The sequence below is a fragment of the Microcaecilia unicolor genome, chromosome 1, assembly GCF_901765095.1.
Source record: "Microcaecilia unicolor chromosome 1, aMicUni1.1, whole genome shotgun sequence".
In the NCBI taxonomy this organism is placed as follows: Eukaryota; Metazoa; Chordata; class Amphibia; order Gymnophiona; family Siphonopidae; genus Microcaecilia; species Microcaecilia unicolor.
In genome coordinates this window covers 22,851,677-22,867,497 of record NC_044031.1, presented here as the reverse complement: position 1 = coordinate 22,867,497, position 15,821 = coordinate 22,851,677, and the positions used below count along the sequence as shown (strand labels likewise).

Sequence of the window (15,821 nt, the reverse complement as noted above, 5' to 3'; positions counted from 1 at the left end):
AACTCCATCTTTTTCAGCTGTATAGTTTGTAATTCTGTTCTCCACTTAATGAGTTCCTCCAAATTCTGAGCTCCACCAACCCGTTGATGTCTAACTTCCTGTCTTACCAGCTCTTTCCGCACCTGTAATTCATGATGTTCTCGTTCCTTTTTCCTAAAAGACCCTTTTCGTATAAGGTGTCCCCGGATCACCACCTTCAATGCATCCCACACAGTTCCCACCCCCACCTCTCCGTTGTCATTAAATTCTAGATATTCTTTGATGGCTTCTCTAATTTCCTGACAATCTTCCGTTTGATCTAATAAAGTTTCATTAAGGCGCCACAGCTTTCCCATTCTCTTACATCCCCTCCCCTTCAGTGTAATCCAAACAGGGGCATGATCTGAGGCATGAATGCTCTCAATCTCTGTCTGATGAATTGCACCCCATAATTCCCTACTACACCATATCATATCAATTCGTGCATAAGTGCTCTGAGCATGAGAATAATGGGTATATGTTCTTTGAGCTGGATGCTGGAGTCGCCACACATCAAGTAAATCTAATTCCCTCATCAATTTACGTAGCATACGGCTATTAGCTCCCCCCCCCCACCCACTCCCCCTTTAGAATGGTCAATCTCTTCAACCGTATAATTAAAATCCCCCCCCAATAGGATCTTCCCCTCCACGAAATTCGCTAATTCTTGCCTGAGATGGTCATAAAACCTCCCCTGACCTACATTGGGTGCATAAACATTGATAAGTGTGAGTGGACCTTTATTTGTTCTCCCCTTAATGGCAATGCATCTCCCTTCCTTTTCTTTATAGACGTCCTCTTTAACAAATTGCACATGATCTTTCACATAAATTGCCAACCCCCCGGTTTTACTCCCCTTGGGGTCTGCCAACGTGAAGCCTTCTCCCATACCTTTGTTGAGTATCAAGTGTGTATCTTGCAACCTAATATGTGTTTCTTGTAGGAAGACTATGTCCCAGCTCATTCTGCGCAATTCTCTAAAAATCACGCTCCTCTTATTAGGGCTGTTCATTCCGTTTATATTCCATGACCCCACCCTTAACCCCCTTCCCCCCCTCCCCTGGTTCCCTCCCCCCGCCCTCCCACTCGTGGGCTTGTCCTTCAACTGGCCATCCCCCCCGTCAGCCAGTTTTGCCCCTCAGGAAGTGAGCCCTCCCCAGAGGACCACTCATTAACCATAAACTCAGTCCACAGCATTCCCCAACATTTCCTTTCCCCCTGCAACTCTATCCCATCATATAACATCATATAACAACCTGCAGGTCACCCCGCTCGCCTGTCTTCAGACCAAAGTTCAAACCACAAAGTCTGTACTTGGCTTTCTTCAGGTGCCATCTTCATTTTCAAGTTCCAAACGTCCCACAGACTGTGATCGATATTCCTTCTGTCTGGTAACTTTCTGCCATCCATTCCGCTCCTTTCGGGCCGGGCTATGCTGCTTCTGCAGTTGTGCTTCCTCCACCTCTTTCGGCAAATCTGCACACCCCATATCGCGTAGAAGTTTCCATGCCCCCAAGTGAGATTGTAGTCTGCGGGTATTATTACCAACAGTAATTTGTATTCCAAAGGGATGCAACCACCGATATCTCAGGCCAGCCTTCTGGAGGTATGTCGTGACTTCTTTGAAGTCTCTCCTCCGTAGTAGTGTTTTCTTTGCCAAATCCTGAAACACTTTGATTTTCCCAGATTTCCATTCTATTTCTCCCATTTGTCTCGCTTTCCGCCACACCTCCTCCTTCACAGTGAACTTGTGAAAGCAAGCAATTATGTCTCTCGGCATTCCACCACGTTGTGGCCCCAAACTCCTATGGGCCCTCTCGATTTCCACCGGCTCTCCCTTTACTTCTTCTTCGGAGCTGGTGTCCTGCTCCAGTAGGAAGGCACATATATCTTTTACCGTCTGGGCTGCATCCTTGAATTGCTCTTCCTCCGGCACCCCCTTGAATCTCAAATTGCACCTCCGTGAGCGATTCTCCAAATCTTCCAGCGCCATCTCGATCTCTAGCTTAGATTGCTGTTCCGATTTAAGAGACTTCCGCAGATCCCGAACCTCTGCTGACACAGCTTCGGTCTTCTCCTCCGCCTCTGCCAGCCGGTTACCGATCTCTTTCATTTCCTCCCGCAACTCCGCAACTGCTGAGTGCAAGCTGCGCCTCGTTGTTACCATTTCAGTCTTTATCTCTTTAAACCACCTTACAAAGTCCTGTTTGCAAATTTCTGTGTCACTTGCCCCGTTCTCCTCTGGGTCCGGATCAGATTCATATTCCTCGGCCGCCATTTTGGAGCCTCGTGTCGTCGTTCGCGCTCCTGCACTCCCGCTCGGTTTCGGCGCCTCGGAAGCGAATTTGAATTTGGCCAGCTTCTTTTTCGCCGCCATACCGCTTGCGATCTCGTTTCCTGAAGACAGATCGTTTCGATTTGAGTGGGGAACAGTTTAATTTCGCCCTGGAGCTGACAGAGCTCTTTAGCTAAGCAGCCATCTCCAGGAGCTGACGTCACTTCCTCTCCAAAATGTGCATTTCATCTGTTGTTATATAGCAATAAACAGGTTTCACCATAAATAAAATAGATCTCTGCCCCTGTCTAAGGGCCTGGGTACCTCATTCCTGCTCAGATAAAGACAAGCCACACTTCATCTCAGACATTTACCCCAGTCCCTCTTGTTACTGCACCTCACCTGAGTAGTTGCTTTTCCCAGTTTCTCTTTCTTCTGGTCCCGGTTCATCCCTGATATACGGCTCTTCCCCTTGTTCAATGTGGGACATAATGTCAGGAATGACGGTCGTAGAGCCTGTTCCTGGGGTTAAGAAATCAGCAAGAGGGGAATTTTTGATAAGACGTCTAAAACCAACAACGTCCAAAATTCAAGTGATAAACATAGCGAAAAATATGTTTGCTAGACTTTGTAGTACTCAGTGTGTCTCTTTCTGGAATTAAAAAAAAAAGTCTAAATGAAAAACACACAAAATCAAGTCATTGGGACGTATTGTTGGGGGGAGGGGGCAGGATTCTTAATAGACTGGTCACACAGACATCCCATCAGAGCAGTGGGGCATCCTGGGGGCACTGCAGTGACTTCACATAAAAGGTTCCAGGTACACATTTCACCGTTACCCCTCCAAAACCAACCAAAAATCTAGTGTATACACCACTACGACAGCCCTTGTGGATGCAGATATCACCTGTATGTGGGTACAGTGCAAGGTGATGCATGTGGGAAAAAAGAACCCGAATTATAGCTACGTCATGCAAGGTTCCACGTTAGGAGCTACGGACCAAGAAAGGGATCTGGGTGTCGTCGTCGATAATACACTGAAACCTTCTGCTCAGTGTGCTGCTGCGGCTCGGAAAACGAATAGAATAGAGTGAGAGAGAGAGACATATGCTGGAATGGGGGGCAAATGGGACGTGCTTGTGTGTGGGGAGGGGGGGTTATTGAGAAAGACACTGGATCCATAGAGAGAAAAATACAGTACCATGGAGAGTGGGGGGCTGGGGTGAGGAGAGGGAGAGATGCAGGCCCTGGGGGTGGGGGTGCAGGAGAAAGGGGAAAGAAGAGTGAGGAGCTGGACAGAAGGTGGAACATGAACACAGGGGGAAAGTTGGAGACACAGATACTGACTGAAGGGAATAGGGACAGGGGGCAGAGGGGAAGTACTGGACAGAACAAAGGGATACAGAAGGAATGATGGGGGACATTAAGAGAGGAGAATGGATGAGAGATACTGAAGGCCGAAGACGGCTGGAACTAAGGGTGTGGGGGAGCAAGGGAGGGAGAAAATGTGAAATGAAGACTAAGGACTACAGGGTGAGAAAAAGAGATAAACACAGAGAAAAATGGGGTGGGAGGGAAACAAAAAAACAAAAGATCAGCACCAGACAGATGTAGAAAAGGTAAGGAAGACGACAGAGAAGAAATGGAAAAGCCAACCTGGAAAAGTGGAAGAGACTGGGACCAGCCAAATCAGAAAATTAAAGTGCTCAGACAACAAAGGTACATAAGTACATAAGTAGTGCCATACTGGGAAAGACCAAAGGTCCATCTAGCCCAGCATCCTGTCACCGACAGTGGCCAATCCAGGTCAAGGGCACCTGGCACGCTCCCCAAACGTAAAAACATTCCAGACAAGTTATACCTAAAAATGCGGAATTTTTCCAAGTCCATTTAATAGCGGTCTATGGACTTGTCCTTTAGGAATCTATCTAACCCCTTTTTAAACTCCGTCAAGCTAACCGCCCGTACCACGTTCTCCGGTAGAAAAGAAAAAATTTATGTCTAATACTTTTTAAGGAGTGAGATGTGCCTGCTTTGTGAAATGTACATTTCTGTTTCTCTCTTACCAGTATTGCCCCTGCTTGTAGTCTGGATTTCTTGGGTAAAGTCTCCATTTCAGTATTTGTCTGCATGTTTTTTTTTTTTGTGATCCCCTATTTTGAATCGGGTGAGGGTCTGTCCATGTTCTGCATGTGCAACGGAGGTGAAGGATTCTGCTGCCATGTACTGTCTGTTGTTCCAGTTTCCCCGTAGCAGGTATATTGGTGCTCTAGGGCCCAGTGTAATATTTATTGCACTATGTGGGTTAGGGCTGTTCTGGTGTGTTAAGTTTTCTGTATAGGTTTTGAGTGTCTTTTTGCAGGGTTTTGTGATTTCATAAAGCAGCTGTGGGGCAAGGGCCCTGGCCACTCAAAATGAATTAACACCAGTGGTCTAAACATCTTGCATAGTTATCACGCAAACAAAAACCCATCTACTTTAAACAACGTGTCTTGCAGTGGAAGGAGTGTGTGCTGTTCCCGAGTCGATAATCACAATCTAAATATTGTTAAGAGGATAAAGCACTTAACCAGCTCTGCTTTATCCGACTGCGTATGCCCAGATATTCAATTCCAGTGCCTGGACATGGCCTGGCATTGAATATCTGGGAACACAGCTGGTAGAAATGCTCTAGTTCACTCTGCACCTATTGTTGCATGAGGAAGGCTCCTGTGGATGCAGAATACATAAGAACATAAGAGTAGGCATACTGGGTCAGACCAATGGTATCCTATTCTCCAAACAGCGGTCAAGCCAGGTCACAAGTACTTGGCAGAAACCCAATCGTGGCAACACTCCATACTAGAAATCCCAGGGCAAGCAGTTGCTTCCCATGTCTGTCTCAATAGCAGACTATAGACTTTTCCTCCAGGAATTTCTCCAAACCTTTTTTAAACCCAGATACTCTAACCACTGTTACCACATCCTCTGGCAAAGAGTTTCCAGAGCTTAACTATTCGTTGAGTGAACAAATATTTCCAACTGCTTGCATTTAACACTGTGACAATGCAGAGTCACGGGTCAGTATTTTCTTTTTAATAGTAGAGTTCCAGGCAACATAATTTAACTTAGATCATTTTTGTTGACTATTATCAATGTTAGCAGGGTTTTTTTGTATTGCTTAGGAATATATAATTTGCATTTCCTTCCTGATCAGAGTTTTCAGGGGGCCCTCTCTTTTGGGTGCCTGGGGGAATACCCAAGAGAAAAAACGTTAAGTTGCCTCTGGGGAAGATGGGCTAGAAAGAAAATACTGCCTCTGGGGGGTGGGGAGGAGGAAAAAGTGTTGCCTGTGGATGGCCCAAGGAAAACCGTTTTGCCTGTTTGGGGTTGGGGGCTATGTTTTTCTATCCACGTGCATGGTATGGGGAAGTACTGGTAAGGAGGAAGGAAGAGAGAAAGATCTGGGCGCTGGGATTTGGAGAAGGAGAAAATGGGTGGTTGGTGTCAGGCTTATTTAAGAGGAAAGGGAAAGTGCACTCTCCTTGTCAGGTTCTCAGGTTCAGAACCCGTGGGGCCAGGCTCTGGAGCAAACGTGAGCCCTTGGGCTGCTGACGAGGAGCGACAGCAGCAGGCAAAACCCCCCAACCAACGCTGGGCAAGCACACCGGCACCGGCAGGGACTGCAGGCACCGCCCTGTGAGCCGGAACACATGGACTGGAATCCCCCGGACTGGAGGACACAGGACTGCAATCCCCCGGACTGGAGGACACAGGACTGGAACACACACCGGACCAGAACACACTGGACTGGAGCACACTGGACTGGTCCGTACAGCTTCACCTGCGCTTAGCCACTACCCCCTCAAGGGTTCAGCCCTTGGGTTCGAGTGGCCGGCAGGACTTACCGGATACCGGATGACACAGGGACCAGGACTAGGACAGGCTCGAGACCGCAGTGCTCCAAGGTACAGGACTAACCAGGGTACTCCTAAGCCCTACACTAACAAAAGGACTTCCTAAGCCCTATACTAACAGAAGTACTAATAGCACCACACTCACAAAAGGACTTCCAAAGCCCTTCACTACTAGAAGTACTACTAATAGAGACACACAGGTAAGCAGGGGAGCCACAGGGAGAGAGCAGGGAAGCTACACACCTACGCAGCATAGGTGCTTCCTAAGCACTACACTAACAAGCTAAACACAAAACTAACAAGCTTCCTAAGCACTACTCTAGCAAGCTAGACACAAAACTAACAAGGTGCTTCCTAAGCACCAAAGGGGAAGCTAACAAAGCAGAAAGAGCTCCTCAACACTAAGCACTAACCGGGACCTTCAGCAGACGTTCTAAAGCACACGCAAACACCAACGTTGCAAAGGCCCTGAAGGAAAGAACACCACTTCCTTATCAAGGCCCTCCCAGATGATGTCACACTCCCTAGACCCAGGCAACAGCACACTGACCCAGAGAGGCCCAACCCACACCAATGCAGCCCCGTGAAGCACTTGAAGCCAGTACACCCAGAAAGGGAGCAGAGCAACTCAGGCAACACCCACAGCTGCAGTAAAGTGAGACAATTAGCCCCATGCTGGCAGCAGCCAGCACAGAGAGAGAGAGCTAGCTCAGACAGGACAGACAAACGAAACAGAAGCCAGCTAAGAAGCTGACCTCCAGGAAAGAGGTAAGTTTGAGAGGTGTTCTAACCACAATCATAACACTCCTCTTGTTAATTGACCTGTTTCAGTGGGGTTTGCAGTGAAATTACATATTAGAGAAGGGAAGTTAAACATCCAAGTCAACACGTGAAGAATTCCCACAATATTTTATAGGAAGTTCTGCCAAACATACAGCCTCTTGTAAAAAGAGGTGCTGGACCAAACATTTAAGTCCCTCCATGTTTAGAGAGATCAGTGATTTTAGAAAGCTGCACATGGTGAAAACAAACAGAGATATCCCCTAACACAGAAGCAGCTTTCTAAGGTAAAATTATGTATAATCATACCTGATAATTTTCTTTCCATTAATCATAGCTGATCAATCCATAGACTGGTGGGTTGTGTCCATCTACCAGCAGGTGGAGATAGAGAGCAAACTTTTGCCTCCCTATATGTGGTCATGTGCTGCCGGAAACTCCTCAGTATGTCGATATCAAAGCTCCATCCGCAGGACTCAGCACTTAGAGAATTACACCCACGAAGGGACACTCTGCCCAGCTCACCACCGCCGAAACGGGGGAGGGGAATTAACCCAGCTCATCCCCACACAAGTGGGGGAGGGGAATCCGTCCAGCTCATCCCCGCGGAGCGGGGGAGGGACACCACACCCGCCGATGCGGGGGGATCTGGCTTATCCTGCAACCGCAACCGCGGGAGGAGCTGACTGACCCTAACACCGCCGAAGCGGGAGGGGTACAAAGCTGCCCTACAGCCGCACGAAGCGGGAGGGAGTGCCGGCAGAATTTTAAGTCTCAATCCAGCCCCGTAAAACGGAGGGGAGAGGAATGCAGCAGCTCACTGTAACACAAACTCGTCTTAACTCTTGAAGAATCCAAGTGAAAAAACTTGAACACGAAGTCTTTCTGAAGTAACTGAAGACTAAACTTGAACCTGAAATGCAACCAGAATAAAAACAGTACAGATATCTGGGAGGGGCTATGGATTGATCAGCTATGATTAATGGAAAGAAAATTATCAGGTATGATTATACATAATTTTACCTTCCATATCATCAAGCTGATCAATCCATAGACTGGTGGGATGTACCGAAGCAGTACTCACCCAGGGCGGGACATTGAAATCCCTGACCTCAACACTGAAGCTCCAAACCGGGCCTCCGCCCGTGCAGCCACAGTCAAACGGTAATGCTTGGAGAATGTATGAGCCGAAGCCCAAGTTGCCGCCTTGCATATCTCTTCCAAGGAGACGGATCCGGCCTCTGCCATCGAGGCCGCCTGAGCTCTCGTGGAGTGAGCCTTCAGCTGGATAGGCGGCACCTTCCCCGCGGCCACATAAGCCGCTGCAATGGCTTCCTTGACCCATCTTGCCACTGTAGGCTTAGCAGCCTGCAGACCCTTACGAGGACCTGCAAACAGGACAAACAGATGATCCGATTTCCGGAAATCATTGGTCACTTCCAAGTATCTGATGATGACTCGTCTCACATCCAGATATTTAAGAGCAGAGTACTCCTCTGGGTAGTCCTCCCTACGAAAGGAAGGGAGACAGAGCTGCTGATTCACCTGGAAGCGAGAAACAATCTTGGGCAGGAAGGAAGGCACTGTGCGAATAGTCACTCCTGCCTCAGTGAACTGCAGAAAAGGCTCTCGACATGAGAGCGCCTGGAGCTCGGAAACTCTTCTGGCTGAAGTGATAGCCACCAAAAAGACTGCTTTCAACGTCAGGTCTTTCAGAGATGCCCTCGACAAGGGTTCAAAAGGCGGCTTCTGCAATGCTCTTAGCACCAGGTTGAGATTCCACGCAGGCACCACTGAGTGCAGAGGAGGGCGCAGGTGATTAACTCCCTTGAGAAAGCGCACCACATCTGGCTGCGAAGCCAGGGAAGCACCCTTCAGGCGGCCCCTGAAGCAAGCCAGAGCCGCTACCTGGACTTTAAGGGAACTGAGCGACAGGCCTTTCTCCAGACCTTCTTGCAGGAACGCCAACACTGAAGAAATTGGAGCAGTGAAGGGAGAAAGTGAGCCTGCTTCACACCATGCTGCAAAGATACGCCAAACCCTGGCGTAAGCAGTAGAAGTAGAGCGCTTCCTCGCTCTCAGCATAGTGGCGATGACCTTGTCTGAGAAGCCCTTCTTCCTCAGACGCTGCCGCTCAATAGCCAGGCCGTAAGACCAAAGGGAGAGGGATCCTCCATCACCACGGGACCCTGATGTAACAGGCCCTGCTCCACTGACAGCCGCAGAGGATCGTCGACTGAGAGCCTGATCAAGTCCGCATACCAGGGACGTCTGGGCCAATCCGGACCCACCAGGATTACCCTGCCGGGATGCTTTGCCACCCGGTCTAGCACCCTGCCCAACATGGGCCAGGGCGGGAACACATAGAGGAGCTCATGTGTCGGCCACTGTTGGAGAAGAGCATCTACTCCCAGGGATCGAGGGTCCCGTCCTCTGCTGAAAAAGCGCGGCACTTGGCAATTGGCCGATGACGCCATCAGATCTAGGCTCGGCTGGCCCCAGCGCTTCGTGATGTCCAAGAACGCCTGAGCAGATAGTTGCCACTCTCCGGGCTCCAAGGTATGGCGACTGAGAAAGTCCGCCTTGACATTCATGACTCCGGCAATGTGGGCCGCTGAAAGCTGCTCCAGGTTCGCTTCCGCCCACTGGCAAAGACTCATAGCCTCCTTGGCTAGAGGGGCGCTCTTGGTACCTCCCTGGCGGTTGATATAGGCCACAGCCGTGGCATTGTCCGACAGGACCCGTACAGGCTACAACACCAGTACCGGGATGAACTCCAATAACACCAACCGAATGGCTCTGAGTTCCAGGAGGTTGATAGACCACTTGCCTCTGCAGGAGACTAGAGCCCCTGCGCTGTCCTTCCCAAGCAGTGGGCTCCCCAGCCCATCAAAGAGGCGTCTGTCGTGACGACAATCCACTCCGGGGTCACCAGAGGCAATCCTGCAGACAACTTGTCTGTCTGCGTCCACCAGCTCAGCGCCTTGCGCACTGCTGGGTCCACGGGAAGGCGCACAGCATAATCCTCCGACATCGGAGTCCAGCGCAGCAGCAGAGATAGCTGTAGTGGTCTCATATGAGCCCTGGCCCAGGGCACTACTTCCATCGTGGCCGTCATAGAGCCCAACAGCTGCACGTAGTCCCAAGCCCGAATAGGAGAGGCTACTAGGAACTAGTCCACCTGAGCCTGAAGCTTGACAATCCGATTGTCTGGCAGGAACACTCTGCCCACTTGGGTGTCGAATCGAACTCCCAGATACTCCAGGGACTGAGTCGGGCGCAGCTGGCTCTTCTTCCAGTTGATGATCCATCCCAGGGAGCTCACAAGAGCAACTACCCGGTCCATAGCTTTGCCGCACTCTGCATAAGAGGGGGCTCGGATCAACCAGTCGTCCAGATAAGGATGGACTTGTACTCCTTCCTTTAGCAGGAAGGCCGCTATGACCCCCATTACTTTGGAAAAGGTCCGCGGAGCAGTAGCCAACCCGAAAGGGAGGGCTCTGAACTGGAAGTGTCGTCTCAGGACTGTAAAACGCAGAAAGCGTTGGAGAGGAGGCCAGATGGGAATATGCAGGTACGCTTCCTTGATGTCCAAGGAAGCCAAGAACTCTCCTGCCTTCACTGCCGCTATAACAGAGCGGAGAGTCTCCATGCGAAAGTGCCTCACTTTCCAGGCCCGATTGACCCCTTTGAGGTCGAGGATAGGCCGGACAGAACCTCCTTTCTTTGGAACCACAAAGTAAATGGAGTAACGTCCCTTGCCAATCTGATTTTTTGGCACCGGAACGAACGCACCCAGGCGGATCAGGTTGTCCAAGGTCTGCTGCACTGCCACAGCTTGACCGGAGACTTGCAGGGAGAGAGTACTAACCCGTCTCTTAAGGGTTGGCAGAACTCTAGCTTGTAGCCGTCTCTGATGACTTCCAGCACCCAAGCGTCTGAAGTTATAGTGGTCCACTCGCCCAGAAACGAGGACAGCCGTCCTCCAATCTGCACTGGGGCGTGGACCAAGGCCCCGTCATTGGGTACGAGACCCTGGGGGAGGACCGGAGGGAGCACCTCCGGGACGGCGGTCTCTGCGAAAGGAATGCTGCTTGGGGGAGAAATTCCTCTTGAAGGAAGAGGGGGCAGAGGAACCCGACTTGCCCGGGCGGTACCGACGGGCTTCCAGCAACCGTCCTCTGGAGGTACCGGGACGAGTACTAGCCCGAGCCCTGACCTCTGGTAATTTCTTGCCCTTAGACGTGCCGAGATTGGTCACGATTTTGTCCAGCTCGACCCCAAAGAGCAGCTTGCCTTTAAAAAGGCAATCTAGCCAGGCGGGATTTAGAGGCGTGGCCAGCAGACCAATGTTTCAGCCAAAGCCACCGCCGCGCAGAGACTGTCTGAGCCATGCCTTTAGCTGAGGCTCTCAAGACATCATACAGCAAGTCTGCCAAATAGGCTAAGCCCGATTCCAGGGCCGGCCAATCAGCCCTCAAGGAAAGATCCGAGGGGGAAGCCCGCTGCACCATAGTCAGGCACGCCCTGGCCACATAGGAGCCGCAAACTGAGGCCTGCAAACTTAAAGCAGCTGCCTCAAAGGACGACCTTAAGGCCGCCTCCAATCTTCTGTCTTGGGCGTCCTTTAGGGCCGTGCCACCTTCCACCGGCAACGCCGTTTTCTTAGTCACCGCAGTGATTAAAGAATCCACGGTAGGCCACAGATAGGCCTCACGTTCACTCACAGCCAAAGGATAGAGGCGGGACATAGCCCTAGCCACTTTAAGGCTCGTTTCCGGGACATCCCATTGAGCCGCAATTAAGGTGTGCATGGCATCATGCACGTGGAAGGATCTAGGCGGGCGCTTCGTCCCCAGCATAATGGCAGAGCCAACAGGGGCTGAGGGAGAGACATCCTCCGGAGAGGAAATCTTCAAAGTGTCCATGGCCTGTAACAACAGGTTGGGCAAATCCTCTGGGCTAAAAAGCCGCGCTGCAGAGGGGTCATCCGCTCCATCCGAGCGGGGATCTGTCTCCTCCAAGGAATCCGCAAAGGACCGTTGGGAGACCTCAGACATGCTGCCCTCATCTACATCGGAGGAGACAAAGTCCTCCAAGGCCTGGAAATCAACCCGAGGGCGTTTACCTCTGGGAACCTCAACCTCTTTATCAGAAGAGGGAGCAGGGGCAGCGTTTTGCATGAGGAAAGCCTGATGCAGCAGCAAAACAAACTCGGGGGAGAAACCCCCCAGACTGTGCACTTCCGCAGCCTGGGCAACAGCCCTAGACGCACTCTCAACCGGCGCTCGCAATAGCGGGGGAGAGACATGCTGCGCATCCAAAATGGCGTCCGGCGCGAAACTCCGCGAAGGAGCCGCGCGGGAAGAACGGCGCTTAACTTTAGCCGCTTTGTGCCGTCGCCCAAATTAAGGGCGTTCATGGCATTAATGTCTCCAACCTCAAGGGCGGCCCACGAAGAAGCCGTCCGAGCCGCGTGGCCGGCCAAGATGGCGGAGGCGAGGAGCGGGGGATGGGCGTTTATGGCAGGAAAAAAACGCCACGCCGGAGGAACGACCGGGACATTCATCGGTCACTAAACTGTCACCCATCAAGGGCGAATCAGGTTGTAAAACCCCCGCATCCCCTCTAGAAGCGCTCCAGCGATCCGGGGAGCGACCCTTTGCGCCCTCGCCCTCCGACGCCATATGCCACGAGGAGAAGAATCGGGGGAACCCCCTGCCCGCTATAAAAAGGTAAAATTACCTGCTTGCCGCTCCGAGCTGTAACGAACTGGTGTCCCAGTGAGTAGCTGCAATGAACGTTTAAAGAAACGTCGAATTAAACGCCTTTAAAGACGTTTAAAATTTTTTTTTTTTTTTTTTTTTTAAACGGAGCCAGCGGGAGGGGGGAGAAAAGGAGGGACCTGGCACCACCAGGTTTGCACTTGCTCAAAAGAGCCCTCAACCCCAGGCCTCAACAAAACCTAAGGATTAGGCTTGGAGGCCTAGCCAGAGCTGCTGCTGTGTGTGACCACCACCTGCTGAGATAGAGAACATACTGGGGAGTTTCCGGCAGCACATGACCACATATAGGGAGGCAAAAGTTTGCTCTCTATCTCCACCTGCTGGTAGATGGACACAACCCACCAGTCTATGGATTGATCAGCTTGATGATATGGAAAATTGCTGTTCCCTCTAAAAAGTGCCCTTGAGAAATACATCCTCCCCCACCGTGTACAGCTCCTGACCTGCAGCAATGTAACCCATGTACACCCTGTAAACAGCATCAAATCCCCCACCCCCCCATGCACAGCACCCCCACTGGTTCACAACCCCTCTGACAGATCTCCCACAATACAAGAACCCATATGTTATCAACCCCCCTCCCCGCAGGTAGAACTCCCAAAAATGTCCACCCCCATCAAACACCCTGGACTTACCTAGGGTGGGGAGGACCCTCAGGTCTAGTGTGGCAGACGTGATGCCCACTCGCTCCCACCTTGATGATTCCAGCTCTCAAAATACCACCGTGACCTCTAGTGGGATATTGCTGAATTACTGCTAGGCGTCACATGTCCATAAATGGGCATTTTGCCTATATACGGATATTAGCATTATAGGCCCACCCAGGAAATTCCCTCTCCCCACCTAACCTATATTTTAATTACCAGACTGTGAACATTGACAGTTGTAGTTCAAGTTATTTTCACTGTTTATGCAGCTTAAGCAGTGTCATGAAAAGATATTTTGCTTAATACACTTGACTGGTTCAACGGAAGATATATACTGGAGGTTTGGGGTTTTCTTTTTAAACCTGTGATTAATAGCTGCCAGTTTGTGAGGAGAGAGTATGAATTACTGCCTAATTTTTCATTGATGTGATCAATTTGAGTGTGACAGTATTTCTACATAATTTGATTTTTGAGAATTAACCTATTTGATTTTCGGTTTGACTTTTTACTCTTTGCAATTTGGCTTTATAATGATGCTCAGATACTGCTAATAAAAAAAAGAAAATGATCTCTTACCCAGTGAGATCAGGGTCTGATAATTCTCCTTCATCACCTCCCTGTAAAGCTCCTTCTGCCCTTCATCTAAATACTCCCACTCCTCCTGGGAGAAAGAGACAGCGATGTCCTCAAAAGTGACCTGCTTCTGAAATACAAACCAGACACACATTCAGCATCTTCTGCATTGCATCCATGAGGCGATCTCCCAATGCTGATGCTCACTGGGGCGGAGAAAATATTTGCTGGATTTATATAATTTAGGACTACATAACACACACAGAAAGGCAGTATATCAAGTCCCATCCCCTTTCCCACAACAGGGTTATATTTTAGTCCACCCAGGGTTGGGGCTCAGCAAAGCAGAGGGACAGATTTTTGTATGTATATGATTTGAAGAGACCATCACAGAGCAGGATTATAGCAACTAGAAAGCTGGGACACAAAATCTTCCTTTGTAGGACCTCTGATGTCTCTCCCCACAGGAGGATCCCAGAGTCCCTACCCCAGGTCTGCTTGGGGTCCAGACTGTGCAGTGTGTCCCAGGTTAGAAAGGTGCAGCAGTATTTGTAACAAATTAACAGGAAGATAGGGACAATCTCCTACCTGAACAGAAGCTCCTGCAGGCATTTTCCTCTCTGCTTTCGCAGTTTGCAGAATTTGAAATGAAGGGATCTTTCTTTGGCTGAGGAGGAGGAGCTGAAGATTTGGCTCTTGCAGTGCTGGGAGAAGGGACACAAGGGCAGAACCCTGAGTCTTACAGCTGCAAATACCTTGAAAAAGCCTCAGCCTCCTGCTCTGCTGCACAGACTGATGACATCACAAAGGACAAGGAGAGGGAGGGGCTTTAGACTGAGCCTCCTGATCCGGTTCAGAGCAAAGGAGGTTAGATTGAGAACAGTCTTTTCTTCTCTCCACCCCTTTTACTTCTGATTGGTCAGAATATTAATGGCGACAGGAAGAGGAGCTTTGTCCTTTCAAGGAGCTTCTTTTCCCTCCCTTATCAGTGGAAGAGGGCGGACTCTTCTACTGCTAATCCCACCCCCCCAGGCATGATTCTTGGGCAGACTGGATGGACCGTGCATGTCTTTTTCTGCCGTCATCTACTATGTAACAAAACAAGGCTGCCCCAGCGCCCATCGTTTTTCTTAACGAATGGAGGAGGAGGAGGAGGAGTAGCCTAGTGGTTATGCAGTCAGTGGACTTTTGATCCTGGGGAGCTGAGTTCAATTTCCACTGCAGCTCCTTGTGACTCTGGGCAAATCACTTAACCCTCCATTGCCCCTGGTACAAAATAATTACCTGAATATATGTAAACCACTTTGAATGTAGTTGCAAAAAAACCTCAGAAAGGCAAGTCCCATTTCCCTTCCCTTCAACAGGTTTAGTCAAAATCTCCAACCACCCTCTCCATGGTGATGTTAATTTGTGCATAGGAGGCTGAAATTAATCGTTGATTTGTTCCATTCATTTGCAGATTAATTAGTAACTTCCAGCTCCAAATCTCAGCTTCAGCCCTTTGTCCCTTCTAGTTCTTCCTGCACTGCAAAAGACAAATCCTTCAGCTCCTCTCCCTCAACCAGAGAAAGCCCCAATTCAAATTAATTTCTAATCCTGCAAACTGCAAAAGGTTCCCCTCAGTTAGGAGACTGTCCCCAACTTCCTGTTTTGTTGCAAATACTGCTGCAGCTTTCTAACCTGGGACACTTTACAGTGGGGACCCCAAGCAGATCTGGGGCTAGGGAATGGAATTGTGGGACCCTCCTGAGGGCAGGAGAGAAATCAGGGGTCCTACAAAGGGAGATTAGATTTTGTGTCTCAGATTCTGTGTAACTGGTTTCTAGTTGCAATAATTGCTTTGTAA

At 49.9% G+C, this 15,821-nt stretch overlaps 1 protein-coding gene across 1 annotated transcript; it reads right to left on the bottom strand.

Annotated features, from left to right (window-relative positions):
- Nucleotides 1-2,681: 2,681 nt before the first annotated feature.
- On the bottom strand, nucleotides 2,682-14,746 carry LOC115460745 (putative protein ZNF720). Its single transcript, XM_030190507.1, has 3 exons — nucleotides 14,564-14,746; nucleotides 13,979-14,105; nucleotides 2,682-2,815 (listed from the first exon to the last, which is right to left on the bottom strand). Exons 1-3 carry the CDS (start codon nucleotides 14,585-14,587, stop codon nucleotides 2,682-2,684), a joined length of 285 nt encoding a protein of 94 aa, XP_030046367.1. The 5' UTR covers nucleotides 14,588-14,746.
- Nucleotides 14,747-15,821: the final 1,075 nt, after the last annotated feature.

Coding starts and splice junctions, on each gene's coding strand:
- LOC115460745 (XM_030190507.1), bottom strand. CDS start 14,587: ATGCCTGCAGGAGCTTCTGTTCAG. Junction 14,106..14,563: donor CTGCAGGAGCTTCTGTTCAG/GTAGGAGATTGT, acceptor TTTGTATTTCAG/AAGCAGGTCACTTTTGAGGA. Junction 2,816..13,978: donor TCAGACCCTGATCTCACTGG/GTAAGAGATCAT, acceptor TCTTAACCCCAG/GAACAGGCTCTACGACCGTC.